The sequence below is a fragment of the Eleutherodactylus coqui genome, chromosome 10 (genome assembly GCF_035609145.1).
Source record: "Eleutherodactylus coqui strain aEleCoq1 chromosome 10, aEleCoq1.hap1, whole genome shotgun sequence".
In the NCBI taxonomy this organism is placed as follows: domain Eukaryota; kingdom Metazoa; phylum Chordata; class Amphibia; order Anura; family Eleutherodactylidae; genus Eleutherodactylus; species Eleutherodactylus coqui.
The window spans coordinates 75,811,104-75,835,826 of NC_089846.1; the positions used below are offsets into that span (position 1 = coordinate 75,811,104).

The 24,723-nt window shown below is 49.2% G+C and overlaps 2 protein-coding genes across 4 annotated transcripts; both read right to left on the reverse strand.

Moving 5' to 3' along the window:
- Positions 1-3,515: 3,515 nt before the first annotated feature.
- On the reverse strand, positions 3,516-15,162 carry RING1 (ring finger protein 1). 2 transcript variants are annotated; one of them, XM_066581318.1, is made up of 7 exons: positions 15,038-15,162; positions 11,439-11,532; positions 10,883-11,043; positions 7,302-7,517; positions 6,644-6,943; positions 5,149-5,326; positions 3,516-4,166 (listed from the first exon to the last, which is right to left on the reverse strand). In XM_066581318.1, the coding sequence occupies exons 2-7, from the start codon at positions 11,517-11,519 to the stop codon at positions 4,065-4,067; spliced, it is 1,038 nt and encodes a 345-aa protein (XP_066437415.1). In that variant the 5' UTR covers positions 11,520-11,532; positions 15,038-15,162; the 3' UTR covers positions 3,516-4,064. The 2 variants fall into 2 exon arrangements, with proteins under 2 accessions (XP_066437415.1, XP_066437414.1); XM_066581317.1 differs by having other exon boundaries at positions 14,985-15,040.
- A 2,043-nt stretch (positions 15,163-17,205) lies between these two features.
- Positions 17,206-24,619, reverse strand: HSD17B8 (hydroxysteroid 17-beta dehydrogenase 8). Of its 2 annotated transcripts, XM_066581320.1 has the most exons (9): positions 24,481-24,619; positions 23,297-23,499; positions 23,047-23,163; positions 21,625-21,720; positions 21,463-21,548; positions 21,246-21,330; positions 19,855-19,897; positions 19,380-19,454; positions 17,206-17,401 (listed from the first exon to the last, which is right to left on the reverse strand). In XM_066581320.1, exons 1-9 carry the CDS (start codon positions 24,524-24,526, stop codon positions 17,385-17,387), a joined length of 768 nt encoding a protein of 255 aa, XP_066437417.1. In that variant the 5' UTR covers positions 24,527-24,619; the 3' UTR covers positions 17,206-17,384. The 2 variants fall into 2 exon arrangements, with proteins under 2 accessions (XP_066437417.1, XP_066437416.1); XM_066581319.1 differs by lacking the exon at positions 24,481-24,619 and having other exon boundaries at positions 23,297-24,464.
- Positions 24,620-24,723: the final 104 nt, after the last annotated feature.

Genomic DNA, 24,723 nt, shown 5'->3' on the forward strand with positions numbered 1-24,723 from the left:
GGGGTCAGACATGGCGTACTAACGGATAGCAACCTCAACCCAAAAGAGGGGATTCCTCGTACTGCCGCAGGAGTACCTGCAAGGGGGGGAGAAACCGCAAAGCGCTGCCTTGGCAGGGCTTACCCGGTCTAGCAGCTGTTATGCGGTTCCCCTCATCCAGCTGGAGTCTCTGGGTCTTGAAGCCTGAGGCCATCAGGCGCCAACGTGGGTCCACCCAATGGAAGAAACGGCGGTGGTCTGGCAGGCGTCCGGTTAGCACTGCTACTGCTGGTGCTGCTGTGCTGTGGCCGATGCTGCTGTTGCGGCTGGTGCCAATACTGCGGCTGCTGTTGCGGCCGGTGCCAATACTGCGGCTGCTGTTGCGGCCGATGCTGCTGTTACGGCAGGTGCTGCGGCTGCTATGATGTTGTTGGTGCGGCTGGTCGGTGCTGGTTCTGCAGCAATTGGGCCGCTCGCAGAACCCTATTAGGGATGGCTGCTGTGGCTGGCGATACGCTGTCCACAACGTCGGGCTCAGCAGAGACAGAAAGAACCCTGTACTGTTGTTAGGAGCGACCATTCTGCTGCCTGACGGCTCCTTTTCACTCTTCCGCGGTCGGAGGGGGCGTGGCTTGTCCTGGAAGTCCGCCCGCGACCCGGAAGTACCCTTTCCCGGCCTAGCATCGGAGCACCGCACCCGGAAGTGCTACTCATGCCCGGCCAATGCCTTGGCGTCCCGCTGGGGTGCCGTGCCCGCACGCCACTGCTGGAGGGACCTGTTCAGCGATGCCCTCTCCGCTTCCGCCTGTTCGCCCGCTCCTTAACGGTATTTGCTGCGCTTCTCCTTCATCGCGAGTCTGAAGAGGGGGAGGGAGGTCCATGTCGCCTGGCCACCACGTCGACTTACTCCAGTAGGGCTTCCCCCTATGCGTCACCGGTCCGGGTGCGCCACTCCAGAGAGGGGGAGCCCTATAGCTGGCGGGTTACCGAGGCCAATGCGCATTGCAGGGTCGGGCCCCTTTTTCTTCTCTGGGTGAGACGCCGCAGAGTGGTGGAGACACCCTCTGCTTGCGTCTCCCCCGGGAGGACGGGAAAGCCAGGGAAAAGCCCCGACTCCCCGGATTCCCGCGTGTAGCCACGTCTGCCTCCCGCAGACACTAAGCTAAAGATTGATTAGCGGAGTGCCTGCAAGGGGGATATAGCCGGTGGGAGGCGCTAACACTTTCTGCTTAGTGTCACCTCCTAGTGGCAGTGGCTATATCCCATGGTCTAGGCTGTGGCCCCCAATGATATGGACGAGAAAGATAGCGCATGCTGAGATTTTTAAAAATCTTTCAACCTCTGATGAGAAGGGAACCATTGGTTTCCTAAACTGCTTTTTTTTACTAACGCTTCAGGCGAGAATCGTGTGATTTTCTCGCCCGTGTGAAACCACCCCTAGGCTGGATTCATACGAGCGCAAGTCTGACACTTTTAAAGCCGCACAGAGCTGGCTGAGCTATTGCTGGTAGGGGGAATTTGGACATTTCCTAGAGACTGCATTTGTGTCCGCCTTCCTTTACTAGGACCATGAGGGGAACAAGTCACATAATTAAACTTTGTCATGATGTGTTACGTTCAGGAAGGGTGTCTGCCCTGACAGACAGCTAGACTCTTTTGTCTGCTCACACTATGAATAAAGTTAAGACTGGGCTGGGCTCTTCAGAAAGAGCGCAGCCGTGACTTTACAGAGTTCATATCTCTTGTTCTTTTGCAGATAATTGTCGTTAATTTGGACACATAAGAGAACTCAGACCTAAATAATCTTATTACCAAATCTAAAGTTAAAGAGTAACTCCAACAAGTGCATATATGCATCCATAATACAAATGAGACTCTTGGCCTGACCTGAACTCACAATGTCGTAGGACTCTGATACTCCGTGTTTAGGTCAGGGCACTCATCCATATTTCGGATGCATACATGCGCCTGCAATATGTCAAGTGAAACCAGCCAAAGGCTGTTATCACACAGGACAGGCAAGGGTCGCAGACCAACCACAGATCTACTCATAGTAGACTGTGGTTGGGCTCAGCCCTCCTTTGTTATATGGGTGATACATGCTCATGTGATAGCCGCTTTAGTAGATTTGCTGCAGGACCCACAACAAAGTACAGTACAATGTCAGTGAACAGGGGTGTAACAAATCCCATTCACTCAGTGTAAAAATGTCCCTGGCAACCCTAGCGGCCGCAGTGTAACAAAACCCACGGCTCTACCGCCAACAACGCCATGTGCCGATCCACTTCCAGAAAATGTATGTGATGTTTGAACTCGTCCTAAGAGCTCGCTCACACAGATGCATTTTTCGCACGTGTAATAACACAGTTACTCAGGTAATGTGCATTTTCTGCATATATTACATTCCTATAACCTAAAATGCACATAATATGCACCAAAATAGGACATGATGCTTTTTTTTTTAATCGAGCACATGAAAAACCGCCTGTTTGAATGGCCCACTGTAAATCAATGGGCTTTTAGGACTGCATGGAAGAAGGCCCCTATACGCCTGAGGCTGTTGTCCCTAACCTACTGTTCTGCTGCAGCCTCCTGGACAACGAGGTGCCTCTGCACACACCGATGATGAGACAGGAACGTTTGCCCATCTGATCAGCCTGTCTGAATAGGTTGATGAATGGGCAAATGTTTGTATGCTAACTTATTCAAAATTTTATGCCAGCATAAAAATGTGCATTCGTGAGCGGCATATGAACAAGAGCTGTGCTGCCAACGAATGCCATGTGTAAGGGGATGAACAACCGTAGTGATGATTTTTCGGCCCCATACCGCCGGTGCTGCCACACATACTATTGCTCAACCAGCACTCATTCAGAAAAGTAGAGGATTGGCAGGTGTCAAAAGGGCCTTAAAGGGAACCTGTGAGAACTATAAATAAAGTTATGCTTCTCATAGGATCGCTCCTGTGGAGCCCAACAATGTGCTTTGCCTACTTACCCAGATCTCCATTTCCACACGGTCAGCCGGGAAAGTCTGAACATCAGACTCATTGCTGCAGGCTGTGTGCACACTTCCTTATAGAATGGTGTGTGCACAGCATGTAGAGAGGAGTTTGCTGTACTGTCAGTGTGCTGACTTACCTGGTGACAATGCAGAAATGGGGAGCTGGGCAAGCAGGCAAAGCACATCCCCAGACGCCAGGGACCTGCCCCATGGAAACCATAACTTTCTTTATGGCGATCACAGGTTCCCCTTAAAGGGGTTGTGGTTTCCGCAGTCACTAGATTTATGGCAGCCATCCACGCTGGGAGAAGCGAAGACATGAGAGTATGCTTTCACGTTATCTCATGCTTAGCCGTTCATTTCTTTTTCATTAATGACACAATCCCTTTAAGGAAACGGAAGCCCCAAATAACTGCACCCAGAAAAGCAGTGGAGGCACGGCCAGGCTCCGGCCACATGGTCATAACCTCCTAGCAGCGCAAGTAAAACAGATCACAGGAAGGAAGCCCCCTGGGCAAGAAAACCAACCAGCATTTAGACTTGGTAGAGAAAGTATATATTGCTGCCGCCGTTCGTTTTCCTAAAACACAAAATAAAAGCAAAGAGTTCTAAAAAGTAAACCTTCTAGTATAAAAACTATTACAATCTTAGGAAAATACCAGCAGAATATAGAATATATCATATAAATTAACGAGATCCCACACAAAAAAAAAACAAAAGACCAAGGAGCACAATGGATGACGACTCATGCCGCTGAGGAAATACAAGTGTGCTGTGCGGTGGAGGCGCCGCCGCAGCGCTGATTGACACTTATTATGTAGATTGGGGGAAAAGCTGCTGTAGAGTAGAGTAGACTCCTGATGACACAGCTGGCGCTCCGCTTCATTGTGCTCCTTCACCGAGGGTGGCTGTCATGGCGTCAGTCACTCCCTCTCCTGTACAATGTCACTGTGCGGGGAAGGGGAGCGGCGTCTTGACGGTTAGCCTCCATTTATCACAGGTCTCCATCCAACGTCCCCACTACCTGTACACTCAGGTAATTAGTTCCAGTCCGTCTGCGCACACACTGCCTGGGGTCACCATTACTTCTGCTCCTTGGTTGGGGCGTAGTACAACTCCAGGGGTTTGCTCACCTTCCAATATTTCTCATTTACCAGCTCCAGCGTTAACGAACCGTTCAGAGTCTGAAGATGGGAAGAGAAAAAGGTTACAATAAATGCGAGTTTTACCTTTGACCTCTTGCAGCCCTGTATTACGCAGCTGCCTTTATCCAAAGTAAAGCTCAACCCCCTAGTAACGGCCTATTCTGGACCTAAGGATGCAAAGATTTCTTGGGATTTTCATCTCCACTTTTCAAAAGCCATAATCGCATTTCTCCGTCTCCATCACCATCCAAGAGCTTGTTTTTTTTGAGTGTCGAACTCGTTTTTATTGGTACCATTTTGGGGTACATATGACTTTTTTGAGAAGCAAAATGATCAAAAAGGAAAAAAAAAAAAAAAAATAGCATTTTGGTTCCTTTTTTTGTATTTTTAAATATGGTTTCCATACAGGAAAAAAAGTGTTATCCATTTATTGAATGGATCGTCACGGAAGCAACACCAAACATATGGCTTTTTAAAATTAAATTACAAAAAAGGAAAGTATACAAAAAAAAGTGCCCCCCCCCCCCCCATTTTACCTTTTTTTATGCCCCTGTAGGGAATTTGAGCCTGCGGTCTTATGATCGCTCAGATAATACACTGCAGAACCTCTGTATTGCAGTGTATAATGGCTTTTGAATTCCATAGCACACCCAGAGTAAACTACTAGGCCTCCAGTTACACGGCAACCCATGGCCCTCTGCGATTTGATAGCACAGAGCTAATTTTCTAAAAGGGAACTTCCTCGCTCTGTTGACTCATGTCGAGATCGATATTGAACGTGGCAAGTAAGGGGTTAATGGTGGAGAACGGCGTGCTTGCCAATCCCCGCCATTGCAGAGGGATGCCAGATGTCAGTCACTGCCGGCTCCTGAGCCTGTGCCCCACCCATATGCCAGAAATGTACGTCATTCCGCGGGAACCCCTTCCCTCCGATGGCATAAATGTACGTCATGCCTGTTCTGCGCCTCTGGTCTATCCATCCTTCCCATGTAGCATCATATACTACACTGAATGTACTCACCGTGTATTGTCCTCCTGCAGCCCCTGCGCAAATGTATATCGTATACTGCTTCTCGCTGACCTCCCCCAGAGTTACACCGTCAGCTCCGCCTCTCTGCGCTTGCTCCTCCAAGGCGATACGAAGAGCCAAGTATTTGGAAAGATGATCAACTGTGGCATTGGCTGTGGTCTTCACAAACCTGGAAGGAGAAGCGGTCAATGAAACATTCTGAGCATCTATGAATCCGGAATTTAAGCTGAATGTCAGCTGCAGTTTTCCCAATAAACTGTCAAAGCTCACAAGGCATTCGGGGCCTCGTAGCTTTATTACAATCATGGGACCACCAGGACCAATGATGGGGCCTGTAAACCACTGTGAAGAATGGGTAGAATAAAAAAAAGTGGTGGAGAGTCTGTGGCAGCTCCACTCTTATCAGCATACTTGTTTCTAGGCAATTGAAAACTTCACAGAATTGTGACCAGAAAAAAGGAAGATGCATCAGAATACACTATCTGCCCAAAAGTAACTGGACCCCTGAGCAAGAATCACAAGTAGTATCTATTTCCATATGTTCATACATAGTGGGGCTCCTTTGGCCCTAATAACATCAGATATTCTGCATGGTATACTTTCTACTAACGTCTAACACACTTCAGCTGGTATTTCCCTCCAATCGTCCTGCAAATGTCTGGCGAGTTTTCTTAAAGATGGACACTGTTAATGTTTCCTGACTCGACGTTCCACTTTATCCCAGAGATGTTCAGTAGGTTCAGGTTGGGATTATGTGCAGCCGGTCCACTCGTGGAACATCCATATATCCTCTAACCAATGTAAAACGGTCTATGGCAGACCATTCCCCGAGTATTACCACATTGTCAGCAGCACGATTGTCTACAATGTCAGGGTCACCTCCATGTTCATGGTTCTTGCCACTACAACCAACGGACCGAGACCATGCCATGTAAACCATCCCCAGACCATAACGGGACCTCCGCTGTACTTACCTGTTGGCACAACACACTCCGGTAGAAGGCGTTCCTCAGGATCCCCCACACCCCGGTACAGACATCTGATCTGATAATAGAGTTGCGTCATTCGTCACTCCATAGAATGTTCTTCCATCGCTCAACCGTCCAATGAGGATGGATCTTGCACCATTGCAGACAGTCTGATTTATTTTGCTTCGTGATGGACAACTTGCGTGCAGCGGCATAACCCATATATCACAAGCTATGGCTGACACCTCCAAGGGTCTGCATCTTGCGTAGCGTGGTTTAGGACACGTGAGATGCTAATGAGACACAATCCACTCTACTCATAGGGGGGTGGGTCCAAATACTTTTGGTAGGATAGTGCATTTGTAAAAGGGGTTGTAGGACATTAGAAAAGGCTTTTCCCCATTAACAGCGTTAGTCTTGCAGTTCTGGCTTGAGCTGCAATGCCCAGAGACAAGAATGGTGCTGTTTTTCAAGAGGGTGTAACTGTTTTACATCAGCTCCAAGCTCGGAGGCCTCACCTGGTCTGGCTGTAGCCATCCTTCTCCACCAGCAGGGGGTGAGCCCTGAACACCAGCTCAATCTCACTGCCCGGTTCGCCCACTCCTTGTGGATCCGGACTCCTCACCCCACCCTCGTGTGACATGTCTGGCTCTGCCCCAGAGTCCTCCGAGGCTCGGGATCTCTTGCGGCTTGGCCCGGCCTCCTGGTTGCTGTGCACAGATGGATTGCTAACATGTGAGCGGCTGTCGCAGTTGTCTTCTCCACCGCTGAACGTTGTGTTGTCGGATTCTTGCTGGTGTTTCCGCACGCGTTGTGCCCTAATACAGCAAAGAAAAACCGTTAGGCTACAAAATCGCACGCTTTGCAATGGTTTCCTTCACATCTGCGATGTTTTCACTGATACTATGTTGCAAGGCAAAATAATTTGTGGCACACTCCATGTTTCCCTATGCAGCCTCCTTGCTTATTGCATCACATGAACTTGTGATCTTAACATTAGAAACTCCTATTGACTTTCTCAATTTTATGGCAGGCAGCAGCGATGCAAGATTATCATCAAGAAAAAGCATCGCTGACGCTACAAAATCGCGGGAACAAAGCTGCTGTCGCCTGTGTGAGACAGGCCTTAAATGTATGAGGGTATACCCGGGCCACCCCAGCTCATCCCACTCCCACCTGTTCATGGCTTGCATCTTCAGGCCCTCCTCGATGCTGCTGCTCAGAGCCTGCTGGTTGTGAAGCCGACTTAGCTTGGCCAGGACTCGGTCTTGATGCGCCTCATACTCATCTCTGCTGGGGTAGATCTTGGAAATTAAAGCATCGAAATTTGGATCCGGGCGAAGAGACCGTTTAGAGACCAACTTCTTCCTGCAGGTGGGGCATTCCTTGTTCCTGGGCAAAAGAGTAAAAATCATCATAGGTGATCGATCCCTTATGACTGCCGTGTCACAGTAACATGTGGGCCGCAATGTACCAAGATGGCATCCCTAATGATATGATCATTGTAGAGCGAGCTCCCCTGTAGGGCAGGGAGGCAGAGCTGCTCCTACGGCCGTGTGATCTCCTCGTATTACAGCTCCGCTATTCACCGGAATCCACAACACACCTTTCTGCACAGATTCCACCTCGAAAACGGATATGGATTTGTGGATCTGCATAGTTACATCACATGTGGATTAGCCCTTTTTAACCCTTTCAAATCCAGTTTCCCTGCCCCCACGCTCCCCCGCTCTTATTTATTTTGGGTGGGAAAGTGCTTTGTGGATTCCTTGGAATTACTTAACAGAAACACATAAAAATGACCCCAAATGATGATTTTATTAGCAATCTTTTGAAAATTAAATATGTTTATATATTATATACGAATATTCCACTATGCAGGAGAGCGCTGGGACATCGTTGCTATGTATTAAACAGACAGGCTGTATGACGGACCTCCCTCCTGCAGAGCTACGCAGGGATGAGGCCCAACACTGGATGGGAAAGGATTAATGGTCAAACCTGCATGCGGAATTAGTACCCAATCTGTGTCAGGAAGAGACACCGTTTTTTTCTGTAAGCATAGATTAATTTCACATGTGGAAAAAGCTGCACTGTGTGAAGCGACAGCACGGACTCCACTTCAGAGACTGTGTGAATGAGGCCTAAGGGCTTCTTCACACCAGTGCCTTCTCCATGCGCGCGTGGGCCCATCTGTAATCAGACTGAACTCACACAAACATAACACATTGATCTCATGGCTCCTATTCACACAAGCGCTGGATTTGGACGGACAGTATGAAGAAAAAAAAAAGCAGCATGTTCCATCTTGCTCCGACTCTCAAACCAGAATCGCTGTGTAACAGCATGTTAAGAGTAAAAAAAGCCCCCCCCCCCCCGGCCCTCCAGTCAGCCCATTACCCACCAATGTTGATCCAGAGGAAGGCAAAAACCTCAATGAGGTAGAAGCCAATTTTCCCCACAGACGAATATCTCGCACATTTGTGTGTTACAAGACTCACAAATCTTGTGCGAATACGAACCCCGTTCTTTTGAATGGAGTCATACACATGAGTGACGTTTGCCTGCTCCGCATCGCATGCCCCAACTTTTCGCGTTCCTTAAACATATCAAAAGCCCTGTGAACTGCAAGCGAGTGTGATGCGAAGCTTCCTACTAAAAACCATGGGAAACACTTGCCGATCCTCTAAGGCAGCTGAACGCCCCGCTGGAGGATCGCTACTTCACAGAAGTGATGGGAGGCGTTTTTGCCAGAATAACACCTCACCCCCACATGAAAATGCATGTTGGTGAGCGCAATATGGGAGAAAGAAAAAACACCTTCCTGTCTCCAATCTTCTATTGGAACAATAGTTATTAGAGCGCCCCCTTGTTAGAGTCCTGGGTATAATACATGATAGGAGAGATCTCTATACTGTCTCCTGATATTATATATACATAGTTATTAGAGCGCCCCCTTGTTACAGTCCTGGGTATAATAGATGATGGGAGAGATCTCTGTACTGACCCCTGATATATCTATACATAGTTATTAGAGCGCCCCCTTGTTAGAGTCCTGGGTATAATACATGATAGGAGAGATCTCTATACTGTCTCCTGATATATATATATATATATATATATATATATATATATACACACACACACACACACACACACACACACACACACACACACACACACACACACATAGTTATTAGAGAGCCCCCTTGTTACAGTCCTGTGCATAATAGATGATGGGAGAGATCTCTATACTGTCCCCTGATATATATATATATATATATATATATATATACATAGTTATTAGAGCGCCCCCTTGTTACTGTACTGGGTATAATAGATGATGGGAGAGATCTCTATACTGACCCCTGATATATCTATACACAGTAATTAGAGCGCCCCCTTGTTACAGTCCTGGGTATAATACATGATAGGAGAGATCTCTATACTGTCCCCTGAGATATATATATATATATATATATATATATATATATATATATATATATATATATATATATATACACACATAGTTATTATAGTGCCCCCTTGTTATAGTCCTACAGTACATATATTATTAGGTTGCCCTTCAGCCATCTATTTTTTAAACTAAATAACCCCAATTTTGATAACTTCTCTGGGTATTATAGTCCATTCCATTTATTACTTTAGTAGCCCCCCTTTGTACCCACTCATGCTCTGATATGTCCTTCTTGAGTACAGGTGCCCAAAACTGTCCACAATATTCTATGTATGGTCTGACCAGTGACTTGTAAAGAGGAAGACCAATGTTCTCATCATGAGCCCCTAGTCCTCTTCTGATGCACCCCATGATCCTATCTGCCTTGGCAGCAACTGCCTTAGACGGCTTGCTCCAGTTAAGCTTACAGTTATAACCCCCCCCTAATCCTTCTCCATTTCGTGTGTAATGGTGACAGGCATTTCCTGCCGGTGAGCAGAACCTTATATTCATCAGTGTTACCCCTCATCTGACACTTTTCCACCCAACCTCCAGCTTATCCAGATTCATTGCATCCTGTTCTTTTGTGTTAATAACCTTAGTTTTATATAATCTGCAAATACTGATATTTTACTGCACAATCCTTCTGCCAGGTCATTAATATATTACAGAAGCTGATGACATCATTTGGATCAGCTAGCCTTTTTATATTCTTTCGCGTGGCATAAAAAACAAATGACACTTGGATGAAAACTGTACATAAAAAAAATATATAGCAAAAACACATGAAAAAACAAACAGTCTGTTTATCATGGATGGGACTTTCCTGTGCGAATACTACATTTTCCCTGTAGCGACTTCTGCAGGTGAAATGCGTTACTGGCTGCATCTTTCTGGAGCAAAGTCAGCTGTTTGTCAGAGATGCAGGACCCCCACTGTTTGCCCCAGACCACGCTGGCGCCCCCTCTGACTATGAAGCAGACAGGCCGACAATGCCACCCCCAGCTGTGCAATATGTCAGGTGACCAGTATCCCTTTATAGCCCTAGCCTAGAAGATGAGCTGTAGTGGCTGATACCAGTGCGATCACCTGATCAATCCCTGTGGTACACACTGGTGGCACATCACTAAGACAAGCCATAGAAGAAGTTGAGACCTTCCTCTGGAAACCGTATTCCCCGCAGAAAATTTCAGACAAACAGACCGCGGCCAAGCTTTCTATCATCTATGGGCAGTCACAGAACTGCTGAGCCGAATTCTACGGGTAGGTGGGGGTCCCGGCGAGGTCCCGTAATACTGACCCGCTGCGCAGCGCAGTGACAATGCAGTCCGAGCAGAAGCGGTGCAAACATTCTTTGGTTGTCATTGTGTTCTTCAACATGTCCAGGCAGATGGGGCACATGAGCTCGCTGTGGAGGCTCCGAGGGGACACCGCAATCTCCGTACCGTCCATGATGGCTTCCTACAGACACATTGCAAGTATTAAAGGGATTGTCCAAGTTATAGCTTATCTGTAAAACTACAGCATGCACTAAACTAACAGATACACATACCCTCCCTGCTCCGCCCTGCTGTTTGTTTACAGCTGCTGTCACGCCTGGTTTACGGGACATGACAGGTACTGCCGTCAATAACTGAGCTTAGCAATGGATCTCTGAGCTCGGTTATTGGCTGCAGCACCTGCAACGTCCTGTAGTCAGACTGCGGCAGCCTGTAATAATGACATCAGAGCGGAGCAAGTGCTGAGAGGAGAATATGTGTTAGTTTAGTGCATGGCTAAGGAGTTTTCCTGATAAGCTATAACTCGGACAACCCCCGTAACACGGGATAGTGGGGGCTACATGCTCAATAACGTACCTGTGGCGTGCGGTGCAGCTCATACAGACTGAGCTCCCATGTCTTGCTGGAACATTGCGCACTCACTGGAGCCGCCATCATGTCACTGGCCGGTCTAGAAGCAAAGATAAAAAAATTATAATTGATAGGTCAAGTAGTTACATAAAACAGAGTGCCATTAGTGTGTACAGAGCCGGAGGGGCACAGGGCGCCTCCACACTCATAGGAATGCAGGGTTCTTTGTAATCGGAGATCTTACTTGTATGAAAAGCAGACAAAAAAGTCAACTCTGTTCTCTGTGGAAGTGATGCTGCCCCCGCAGGTCAGGAGGAGTCCAGCAGTGGTGAGGGGGAGCACTTGGCTGTTTCAGTACCTCCCATACACTTTCCTTCCTTTCTCTGCCCATTTGCTTCATATAACTGGGGTCAAGGAACCACCCCACATAACAGCCACATCTACGGGTTTCTATTTCATCAACCCTATTTACATCCAGAGAGAAACCCGTCCTGATCTAATGGAGACCTCAGGGCTGAGCGTCCGTTACTCTACATTCACACGTAGCGGAAATCCACAGCATTTACAGACCGGGCCACGTGTGGCTTCAACAAAATGCCGTGCAGCGTGGCGAAGTGCAGCGAGAATGGCGCGCGGCATGGATCCCGCAGTGGGTCAGTTTATGGGGTGGGTTTTCAGCTCTTCGGGTAAAGTCCACGCCAAAAATCAACATGTAACCTGTGGATGGTGACGTGGCGCTTCACCAAAACGTAGAGCCGATTTTCCACTATGGAGAATCTGCTGTGTCTGAATGCGGCCCGAGGCCACGGGCAGATCTGTCTACGCTAAAAATTGTCTGCTCTCCAAATCAACCGCTGCTGCGGGTCGCCTGCGGATTTTTCACGCAGAAACCCAAGTCTGCAGTTACTGTTGTGTTTGCAGCAGATTTCGGCCTCCATTCACGTCTATCGCACAAATCTGCAAGTTTTCTTGCACCAAATCTGCTGATAAAGTTGAAATCCTGCAGATATAAATTCGCACCGCGGGTCGATTTCCGCACTGATTTAGTGCAGATTTTCTCGGCGGCGACTGGAAGGGATTCTGAGAGTCGCCCACATCACTGTTCCTGGAAATGCAGCAGATTTTTTGGCCTTAACCCCTTAAGGGCCAGTCTGTTTTTGTACCATAAGGACCAGACAGTTTTTAGGTATTTTACCCATGTGGTGGTTTTACTGGCCTATTTTTTTCCCCTTCAGCTACCAAAATTATTTTTGCTGCGTCTTTTTTTCGTGACATATAGGGCTATTTTTTTTTTAATTCGTTTTATTGGGGGTAAAAAAAGCTAAAAAAAAAAGGAAAAAAAAAAGTTTTTAAAAAAAATTTGTATATTTATGCTAAAATGAAGTGCAGGACTGGGTTCCTCATTTTGTTTCGGACGTTATATAATATGTATGGTTTTGGATTACAGGACGCTTACAGTGACGGCTTTGGGTTATTTTCTTTTTTAAGTATATATTATTTTATTCAGTAATTTGTTTTTCTTCTTCATGTACCGTACTTTCTGGCGTATAAGACGACCCCCGACTGTCGTATCATATGCCAGGAATATGTTGTAGAAAAAAAAAAGATCAATACTCACCTCCCACAGCGCTGCTGCAGGCTGTTGCTCCCTCCTCCACGCCGACAGAGCATTGCTTTCTGGAGACATGAATGCGCCGCCTCTAGAAAGCTAATGCTCTGTTTGGCTAACTCAGTGCGGCGTCAGCCAATGAAAGCCGGCGCTGGGTTAACCAATCCCAGCCACTTAAAGGGGTTGTCCCGCGAAAGCAAGTGGGGTTACACACTTCTGTATGGCCATATTAATGCACTTTGTAATATACATCGTGCATTAATTATGAGCCATACAGAAGTTATCAGAAGTTATTCACTTACCTGCTCCGTTGCTGGCGTCCTCGTCTCCATGGTGCCGTCTAATTTCAGCGTCTAATCTCCCGATTAGACGCGCTTGCGCAGTCCGGTCTTCTCCCTTCTGAATGGGGCCGCTTGTGCCGGAGAGCTGCTCCTCGTAGCTCGGCCCCGTCACGTGTGCCGATTCCAGCCAATCAGGAGGCTGGAATCGGCAATGGAACGCACAGAGCCCACGGTGCACCATGGGAGAAGACCTGCGGTCCACCGTGGGTGAAGATCCCGGCGGCCATCTTCGCAAGGTAAGTAAGAAGTCACCGGAGCGTGGGGATTCGGGCAAGTACTATCCGGTTTTCTTTTTAAATCCCTGCATCGGGTTTGTCTCGCGCCGAACGGGGGGGCTATTGAAAAAAAAAAAAAACCGGCGCGGGACAACCCCTTTAATGACTGAAGGAGGAGGCAGAAAGAGTTAAAACCCACTTCTGCCTCCTCCGGGTTATCAGCTGTGATTTATTGGAGAAGCTTTAAACCCCGCCATAAATTTACAGTGCTTGGTCCTTAATGGGTTAAAGGTGTTAAACAAGATCCACCCACAAGATAACTCGCTCATCGTGCAGGTGCGCTGCTGCTGTATTCACTTCAACGACAGTGCTGGAGACGGCTGAAGCGCTTGAACTCCGTGACGTCTGGGACGGAAGTGTATAGACCGGCTGTGTGTCCTCCACTTGGGGACCGACCAGACCCCCGTTCTCGGGATCGGCGGGGGCTCCAATGGTTGGACCAATTATGAGGCTACCCTTATAACTTGGCACAACCTCTGTGAGCCAAACACATCAGTAGCAGATGGTGACGCGCGTCCACTTACCTCCCACGGCCATCGACCACTAAGCCGCCCTGCAAGTCAATGTGGTTGAGTCGGATGTCACCACATTCCACTACAGGTAGGGTGCGAGGCTGCAGATCTAACCAAAACCTCTTTACTGCGCTGATAGTTTGTTACAATGTATCAGTCTGGAGACCGAGACTCACAGAGGATTGTATAGACACGATATACTGTAACAAACCCTCAGCTGTGAGACGTAGCAGAACTCTGCACCCGACTAAGACCATTCATGATGAAATGTAAATGCAGCATCTGAGGCACGGGCCCTCACACCCCTACCGGAGGGGCCCCTGAGGCGCACAGTCCATACCAGAGGGGGCTCCCCGCGGCGAGCGCACACACACCCCTACCGGAGGGGGCTCCCCGCGGCGAGCACACACACCCCTACCGGAGGGGGCCCCGCAGCGCACAACCTGTACCGGGCGCCCCCCAATGACCCCGATGTATTTCCAGTCCTTCTCTCCCGCGGGGTTTCTGCGTACTACAGCTCTACAAGTCTCAGCATCCTCCTCCATACAGGCAGCAAGTCCAATGTGCACTGTAAGTCCCAGCACACGGTCTAGGCATGGAACCTGCTGTGGATACACAAGCGCCTTCTCCAGTCAGGGGCCAATGTCACATGTTGGGGTCCCACACTATTTTTATTTAATATAAATGCTCAGCAGGACATAACAGTGCTTGCTGGGAATTGTAGTCCCACAACAGCCACATAACGCCCGCTTTTCTCCCAGTGCCATATACTGAGACAATAATTAGCACCGCCCACTCCCGTCCCCGTCACTTACGTCCCCCAGTGCTCGGTGGAAAGAAAAAAACCCAGAAAAACAGGAAACGCTACCTGCTTCCGTTCCGACGTCACTTCCGGCCAGCGATTGTAGGCTTCCGAGATCTGGAGCGGTGGATTCGAAGGCCACGCCTACTAAGCGAGGCGAGCCAATCAGTGCTTTGCCGAGAAAAGATTTATAGTTCCCGCCTGTTCAACGTAACTGACCAATCAGAAAGTTCAACCGCTGATATAAAGCTCCGCCCCGCCTATAAAAGGAACCGCTAAGAAGACGTTCTCATTCTAATTGCGGCTCTCGCTGTGTGTGGCTGATCCTTTCGCAGATGGAACAATCCTGCAGCGCCACCTAGCGGCGGTGCATGTGTGGCCTCACGTCTTCTACTAAGGATACGACCGCCCCTTATTGAAAATATATTAACGGACAACAGGAAGGGGGCCGCGGCGCTTGTATGTCTCGTCAGTGACCCTCACAGCAGGGGCCCAACACCCACCGAGGGCCACAGCAGCCGCCTTTAACCCCTTCAGGGCCAGACTCTTTGTAGGGATTTTATCCGTCTGGCGGTATTCTGCCCCATTTCTTTTTCTGCAGCTGCCAAGATTATTATTGCTGTTTTTCCCAGTGACAAATAAAGATATTTCCGTACATCTTTTATTACTGACCCTTTTTTCGAGTTTTTTAGGAGTAAAAAGCTAGAAAAAAATTTAATTTGTAATTTATTTTTAATATTAGTATATTACGCTAAAATAAAGTGCAGGACCGGGTTCCTCATGTAGGTTCAGACGTTTTGATATATATTATGTATGGCTTGGGATTACGGTGCAGACGGCAACGGTTTTGGTTGGCGGTCGGTCATTTTTTTAATGGTTATATTTTTATTCTGTAATTTTTTTTAAACTTATTTTTGTAATTATTTTTTTTCTTAGGCACTGCGTGCCCCTCTGGGGGTCACACAAGCCTTCGGTGGGGGGGGGGGGGGAGTCACACAAGCCCTCTGGGGTCACACAAGTGCTCTGGGGGTCTTTTATTTTTATTGCACCCTTTCCCCTGTAGCCGGGCGTCTACAGCAGCCGCAATTACCGGACAAACCCCCCCCCCGTAGTGACATCGGTCACTGGCAGAGTTGATCTGGGGCTGCTAGGACCCTGTAGCTCCGCTGTATCAGTGGTCACATGACCATCGGCTGGCTTAGTGGAAGCAGCACTCTCACGCTTTAGTACATGGCGCTCATTGAGCTCTGTGTAGTTTGGGAAGGGGAAGGCAGAAGGGGTTAAAAACCGACAGCAGAGAAGCCGACCTGCTTGATCGCAGCAGCCGAGGGCCTTAGGCCTCCTTCACACGGGCGACAAAGTCGTGTTGCTACAGATGGCATGTATGTGAAGCCCATGCTTTCCTATGGGTTCCTTCACACATGCAACATCCCGACACAAAAACCTCGCAGGTCTGGCAATATGCACACAACTCGCGAGGTTTTGTAGTCCATGTTCCCCTATGGAGCCTTCCTCTCTGTTGCATCGCATCGCACAAACCGCGATTTCCGTGCAGTACGATGCAACTTTGACAGTGGGAAATCCTACTGTCAGAGCTATAATCTAAGCCCTGGCTGCAGGGAAAGAAACAAAAAAACACACATATCACCTTAGAAGCGCTCTCCGCCACTGTTTCTCGTCTTCATTTTCTGGCCGGGGATTAAAAAAATCCCCGCCTCCTGGACGCGCTGGCTGTGATTGGCTGACGCTTAGCCAATCACAGCCAGTGCTCGACGAATGGCTGTGACTGAACCGTATACTTACAGCCCTGGGTCCTTACGGGGTTGCCAATGACTCTCCCAGTACCCCCCATAGTACTAGTGCACCCTCTGTGGCCCGGACTTACTAATGGTGACCACTAGAGTGCTCCCCTCTTTTACACTGCGCCACCACCGGACTCTACTGCCTGCAGCGACCGCTATGCCCCTCACACTGACAGCATGTAGCTCTACACACAGGCTGGCTCCTCCTCCTGGAGCGGGGGAGGGTCCGGCCTATATACAGCACAGCACTGCTGCCAGGGGTACATAACGGTCACTGCACTGGCTTAGTAAGTGCATTTCTGTTAGCAGGACCGTCGCTCAGCAGTTGTTCTGTTGAAACAGAACACCTAGCGCCATCTGAGCGACCTCCCACGTGTGCGCAGGCCGCAGTCGCTCATCACTCGTCAGACAAAACTCCAGATGAAATGCATATCAAATCTATGTAATATTTATTAAACATTGACATCAGATTGTCCTTGTGTGATTATGTACAGAGGCGGCGGTCATGACCGGGCGCTCCGGTGGCTCGCAGACATGGACTCGCAGGCTCCAGAGACTTCTCATGGCCATATGGCAAAGGCCGCAGCGGCTAGTCAGATTGGCAGACTATATCACAAGAACAGGCCACCTGGGGAGATGAGCAGATATCACGTGTCTTTACAGATCAGCTGTAGCGCTCCTGTTCCCGGGGAGGTTGTGCGCTGTACACTGCAGCCATCGCAACCAGCAGAGCTGCAGTATACAGCTGGAGATTTCCATTACAGAAGACACTACTATCCCACCAAAACTAATTGGACCCCTGAGCAAGAATCAAAAGTCATATTTATTTCCAAATGTTAATACTTAGTGGGGCTCCTTGGGCTCTAATGACTTGGATACTCTCCATGGTATACATCCTACTACTGTCTGACACACTTCAGCTGGTATTTCCCTCCATTCATCCTGCAAACGTCTGGCTTGTTCTCTCAAGATGGATACTGCTCCACTTCATCCTAGTGATGTTCAGTAGGTTCAGGTTGGGACTCTGTGCAGCCGGTCCAATTGCGGAACATCCATATCCTCAAATCAAACGGAGTTAGATGTGTAACAAGGCGCAATGTCTTGTTGGAAGTATGGCCGACCATTCCCAGAGTATTACCACATTGTCTACAATGTCAGGGTCACCTCCATGTTCATGGTTCTTGCCACTACAACCAACGGACAGAGACTGTGCCATATAAACCATCCCCAGACTATAACGGGACCTCCGTTGTACTTACCTGTTGGCACAACACACTCCGGTAGAAGGCGTTCCTCAGGATGCCCCACACCCCGGGAGAGACATCTGATGTCATGATGGAGTAGCATCATTTGTCACTCCATAGAACATTCTTCCATTGCTTAACTTTCCCGTGACAACACTCCTTGCACTGCTGTAGACAGACCGATGCATCTTGAGAGAACTCGCCTTGCATTTGCAGGATGAATGGAGGTAAATACCAGCTGAGGTGTATCAGATGCTTGTAGAAAGTATTCCATGGAGAGTACGCGATGTCATTAGGACCAAACGAGACTAAGTACTAAAGGAAATCTGTCAGCTGGAACACGCTGCCCGCCCTGCATCATGTTGTAGAGCCGGAGGAGCCGAGCGGATGGATATATAGTATGATGGGGATGGTTCAGTAGAACTTGTATTATATACATTTATATTTCTACATATTCTGAGCTGAACAGTCCAGTGGGCGGAGCTATCAGAGATTGACAGATACCCCTGCATGTAGTCATTCATAGATAGCTGTCCATCACTGATAGCTCCGCCCACTGGACTCAGAATGTGCAGAGATATAAATACAACATTTACATTGATGTATTTAAAGTTCCATAACTTCTTAGTTTTCCATGAATGGAGCTCTGTGCAGGCCCTGATTTTTGCGTGATGAGCTGTAGGGATTTTTGGTACCATTTTGGGGTACATATGGCTTTTTAAATTACTTTTATTGCATTTTCTTGGGATGCAAAATGAACAAAATAAACATGTTGTCTCCATTTTTTTTATGTTTTTTGCCGTGAAGGATGAAGAACGTGTTCAATTTATTGTACAGATTGTTGCAGGTGCAATGATAAGAAATAAGTGGTATTTTTAATTGTTTTTGTACAAACAAGGTTTTTTTTGTTATTTGTTTTTCTACATTACTTACATCCCCACAGGGGACTTAAACCATAAAGGTTCTGATCGCTATGATAATGCATTGCAAGACTTGGTACTGCAACGCCTTATGGCTTACAATAGCGATCATAGGCCACAGCAGGCCGGGACACCAGTGTCTGGTGTCCAACTGCCATGGCAACCCATCGGCCCTCTGTGATAACATCGTGGAGTGTAGGGGGTTAACAGCGGGGATCACTGTTCTCATCGATCCGCTGTTTGAGCGGGAAAATGGCCATTAGACTCAAGGGCTTCCACTGTGGGATGGTGGGGGTTCACTTCAGAGCCTGTGGCATGTGCTGGATGTACATTGTGTTAAGGGGTTAACATATGGAAATAAATACTACTTTTGGAAGGATAGTGTAATTGTAAACTACAAGCAACTAGACGAGAAGTAACTGCAGACGTCCCATATACTAACCCGTCACTTCTATACTTGCTCCTGTGATATACTTGCTGTCTTCTGTAGCCAGGAAAGCGCAAACATCGGCAACATCTGAAATAATAATAATCTGAGCTGCAGCTGTAGGAGCGGCTTTATGGAAAGCTTACTGGTATTAACATTTCTGTGCCCCGACCCACCGGGTGCTCTTACAGTCATTCAGGTGCCAATGCATCGCAACACCATGCTGCCCCCAAGGTTTACAACTGGCGGGATGCAGCTTTCAGCCGCTGCCCCATATACATGAGCATTCGACTCAAGTGTTCGTGTGTTAAGAAGGTAAGCTGCAGCCTAACGGCTCTGGTAGCAGCTTATCTCTCAGGGAACAAAAGGATCAGGCTCTGACATTCCATCATCTGGTGGGTTCGGGTGGGGGCCCCAAGTAATTTACCACTGTGTATGGTGAATCTGGGGCGTCACAAGGAATACACTCCTTTTCTGACGGGGGAGTTACCTTCAGGCCGTCCGAGTCTTCCGAGCGGTATCATCCCCGCAAACTGTGGAGGAGAGGGAACATTATTCCATCAATGAGTGCGGAATCTGTGCAAGCTGCAGACAAACTCCAGCTACCCCAGAGTGCCGAGTAATAGGAAAGTGGAAATATCCAACTTGTACTAGTTTGTGCTCCAGCATGTCCAGGTACCGCTCCCCCCACTATGAGCATGCCACTCACAGGACTGGATTTCTAGCAATGGACATATATGTGGGAAGATGAAAACTAAAATGTTACAGGGGCTGCACAAGTTCCCCCCATCCACGGTATATCCAGGAGATAGCTTGCTGATTGGTGGATGTCTCACCCTTGAGATCTCCACCGATCTCAAGAACTTACTAAGATGTTTCATAACCTGGTCTCGGTGCAATGGCTGCTGGAGTGAGATGCGACATGAAGATGCCGGCCGTCTTAAAGGGTTCTCTTGTAACAGGTTTTACCAGTAATGCAGACGCCTTAGCTGCAGGTCTGCCCACAGTGAATGGTAGTGGGTGGCCGTGCGTGTGTACATTCAACGGAGTGCCGGAGATCGCTGCTAGGGGGGTCTGCATGGAAGGTAGAACCTGTCAGAAAACCCCTTTAATAAATTTGCGCATACATGTAACAGAAAGTCCAATCTATGCCAACTGTGAGACGCGTTAGATTTGTACCTACAGCTCCATTCCTGTGCGGACTCTGCAGCCCTCCGTTCTCGGGATCAGTGGGGGTCACAGCGGTCGGACCCCCAACGATCAGCACGTTACCCCTCATCCTGTGGATAACGTGTCTTCATGGGGCAGCTTTACAGGGCACTCGGAGTGTTAATATATTCCTATAATGATACCCCTGCTGCCCACAGAAGGTTTGTAATTGTTACATACTGTCAACACTTGCTCTGGTCACGTGACCTGTGACATCACGGCGTCATCCTGGCCCACAGATGCCCATATACAGATCACATGGGCGGGAGATGGTAAATGCTCTGCACCGATACGGCGCTCCCATTGGGGCTTCGCAGACCAGCGCTCGAACGTGCGGTTTCTAACGTGTCGCTTTTGAGTAATGTGAAACGCTGAAACATGCGTTTGAAAACACCACGTGAATGTGTGGTACGTCCAAAACCGTAGAGTTTTGTCAAGGCATGTGTGAGAGTGGCCTTAATAGGAGCTCCGATACATGTCTGTATGCAGTGAGCTCCCCCTAGTGGTGCTTGTAGGTAGTTGCCTTGACGAACTATGGGAAAAAGGAGAAGTTCAGTGCCGCACAAACCTCGCTGCAGTCACATGATCAGTAATACGGAGCCTACAATGTACAACAAAAGGCGGATACAAGACAGTATAGAAGGAAGGAGGTTTCTGTGCGCAGCGACTCACTTTGTCCAGCACTTTCTGTGGGACTTTCTCAGTCATTGGGGTAGCAATAAATCCAGGTAGGATCGTGTTACAGCAAATGCCAAACCTGGGAAGAGACAGCGACCAATCAATGCAAACATCGAGACCCCGAGGAGCACACCCCCTACAGCTGCAGGACTGACACACTGTAACAAGGCAGCTCCTGCAGTCAGAGCAGGTGTACAATGCTTCTACTCACTTGGCAAGTTCTTTGGCTGCAGTCTTGGTAAGACCTTCTACTCCGGCTTTAGAGGCGGCGTAGTTCCCCTGCCCGAGATTACCCACCTGCAGCGGATGTCAGAGCTGTATGAGAGCAGGCGGACCACCAGAGACCCCGATCTACCCCAGCGCGTCCGCTCACCTTCCCCACGATGCTCCCCATGTTGATGATGGAACCTCCATCTTGCCCGCTGGTCACAATAGATTGGGCCACAGCTTGGGTGATAAGGAACGTACCCTTCAGGAGACAGAAGGAGAGCGGTGATGGCGGTGGCCTCCGTACTGCGGTCTTATGGCTGATGGTCGTCGCAGACTTGTTAGAAGAGAAGGAAGTGAGAAAGTCCTAAAATCCCAATGTGGGCACAAGGCAGGGGGAATGGGGTCCGTGTAACAATAGGGGCCACCTGTATTCTGTCAGCACGGCATGGGGCAGCCACGGGAAAGGGCCACCATTAATGGGGGATTCCCATCCCAGCAAGTCCTCCCCTAGGAATCCATCCCCAAATTGTGGCTCTGTCACTTCAGTGGGACCGATGCAGATAGCGGAGGTCAAGTCAGAATATGGAGCTGCATAGCAACACCCCCTGGAGGTCAGTGAGGGCGAGCCGTAGCCAGGACAACGGAGATCCACGTAGAGGGGCTACATGAATTGCACTTTGAAGCAAAAGCAAACATGAGCTAAACGCGAGAGACAGAGCGTGCCGGACGTCGGAGAGAGAAAAGAGCCAGACGTCGGAGAGAGAAAAGAGCCAGACGTCGGAGAGAGAAAAGAGCCAGACGTCGGAGAGAGAAAAGAGCCAGACGTCGGAGAGAGAAAAGAGCCAGACGTCGGAGAGAGAAAAGAGCCAGACGTCGGAGAGAGAAAAGAGCCAGACGTCGGAGAGAGAAAAGAGCCAGACGTCGGAGAGAGAAAAGAGCCAGACGTCGGAGAGAGAAAAGAGCCAGACGTCGGAGAGAGAAAAGAGCCAGACGTCGGAGAGAGAAAAGAGCCAGACGTCGGAGAGAGAAAAGAGCCAGACGTCGGAGAGAGAAAAGAGCCAGACGTCGGAGAGAGAAAAGAGCCAGACGTCGGAGAGAGAAAAGAGCCAGACGTCGGAGAGAGAAAAGAGCCAGACGTCGGAGAGAGAAAAGAGCCAGACGTCGGAGAGAGAAAAGAGCCAGACGTCGGAGAGAGAAAAGAGCCAGACGTCGGAGAGAGAAAAGAGCCAGACGTCGGAGAGAGAAAAGAGCCAGACGTCGGAGAGAGAAAAGAGCCAGACGTCGGAGAGAGAAAAGAGCCAGACGTCGGAGAGAGAAAAGAGCCAGACGTCGGAGAGAGAAAAGAGCCAGACGTCGGAGAGAGAAAAGAGCCAGACGTCGGAGAGAGAAAAGAGCCAGACGGGAGAGCGAGCGAGCGGGAGCGCTAGACATGAGAGCTAAATGTGATAAAAAAAGAGAGCTAGATGTGATAAAAAAGATATAGATGTGAGAGGGAGCACGCTACATGTAAGAGAGAGCACGCTAGATGTGAGACAGCCTCATGTTGGCTACCACAGAGGGAGAGATATAATCAGACAGAACAAACCTTGAGGTTGACGTTCAGCACGGAGTCAAACGCTTCCTCCGACAGGCGAAGCAGGAACTCATCCCTGGTAATCCCGGCGCTGTTGACCGCCACACGAGGAGGAGCCAAAAACCGAGACTGATGGGAGAAGGCAGAGATCAATCAGCGACCATCACTGTACTGCAGCGCTTTTGGCGTCCGATCGCCTCACCTGTGCAATGCCAGTGAACACCTGTTGGGGGCAGCAGCAGGGAGGTGCTAGACCGCCTACCTGTATCTGCTCCATCAGAGCTCGGACACTCTCGGATCTAGAGACGTCGGCGGCGAGAGCCACATGGTCCTGCCCTGGAGCATCACGTGCCAGCCTCCGCAGGGTGTCATTAGCCGAGTCAATGCTAAGATCAACCACAGCGACTGAAGCCCCTTCCTGTGCCAGTCGCTGACAGACGGCCCGTCCGATCCCGCTGCCACCACCTGAGGAGTCACATAGAGAGTCACCGACTGACCGCTCACATAGGTTGCCTGTACTGCATACACCCAGGTGGGAGCGATTCCGGGTCATACACAGGTATCCTTGTCCTCACAGCAAGCAGTGATCCTGACAATGGTGATGAACGGAAGCACTGGGCATATGGAGCTCTCCATTCTACAGCAACTACAAGGATTTGTCTGACACCGCCGATCCCTGTACGCTGTATTAGGAGGTCATCTACTGCCTCCATCTGCGACGTACGTGCTGCGCGCTTTAGCCGATCCGCGCTTGGGCCATGTAGATTTTGCTACAGAACTGCATCACAAAGGTTGAAATCCGCCATTAATAACCGCAGCGTAAAGCGACATGCTGCGACTTTAGAATCTGTGGCATATCCCAAATACGCTGCGAATTCCGTGCAAAATCATTCCCCACCCCTACTGTGAGAGCTGCGGCGGCCGGCGGGTTGTTCACACGTCGGAATTTTCCATGTTGGAATTACGCATACAGGTGTGAACCGACAGCGCAGAATCTGCGCATCCACACACTGCAGCGGTAAGCCCTGGATTATGACACGTTTTTAGAGGCGACCTTCCGATGAGCGAGCGTGTTCAGATCTTCACGCACGGTGACTGAGCTGCACTAACGGGCTTTGCTGCGGTTTTTGTATATCAGTGTATTTCCGTGCGGACTGTGCTTGTGACCCGGTGACCCCGGCAGCTTCATCTGCAGACATCAACAAGCACAGATCTCCAGGCGACGAGACCCCCACTGGTCAGCATGGGACCCCTTTAAGGGCATATTATGACTATGAAGGGCAGATAAGCAGCGCTGGACGCATCAGGCATCACTTATCGAGAGGATCTCATGGGATCCCAGCCAGACACGGCGGAGCAAATGATATCCCCGGATCCCGTACAACATAACGGCATGTTCCAGGGACCGTCTATTAGACCGCAGGGTGTATACTAATACTGGGTGACCTGTCACCAGAGCCAGCGTGGACTTCAGCCGGGCGGGCGCCGCCATGACATCACCATAGAGACGGCGGGCCGGAAGTCCCCGACCATAGAGGAGCGTCCGCTGCGGCTCCTCCAGTGCCCTTCGTGCTTCTCTGTGCGGCTGCGCAGCAGCCTCTAAGCATGATGGAAGTTGTAGTTCCGGCCAGCCGGAGGCTCACAGACACTATACTAACGTTTTGTGTCTGTGTTGCTGTAGAGTAGCGC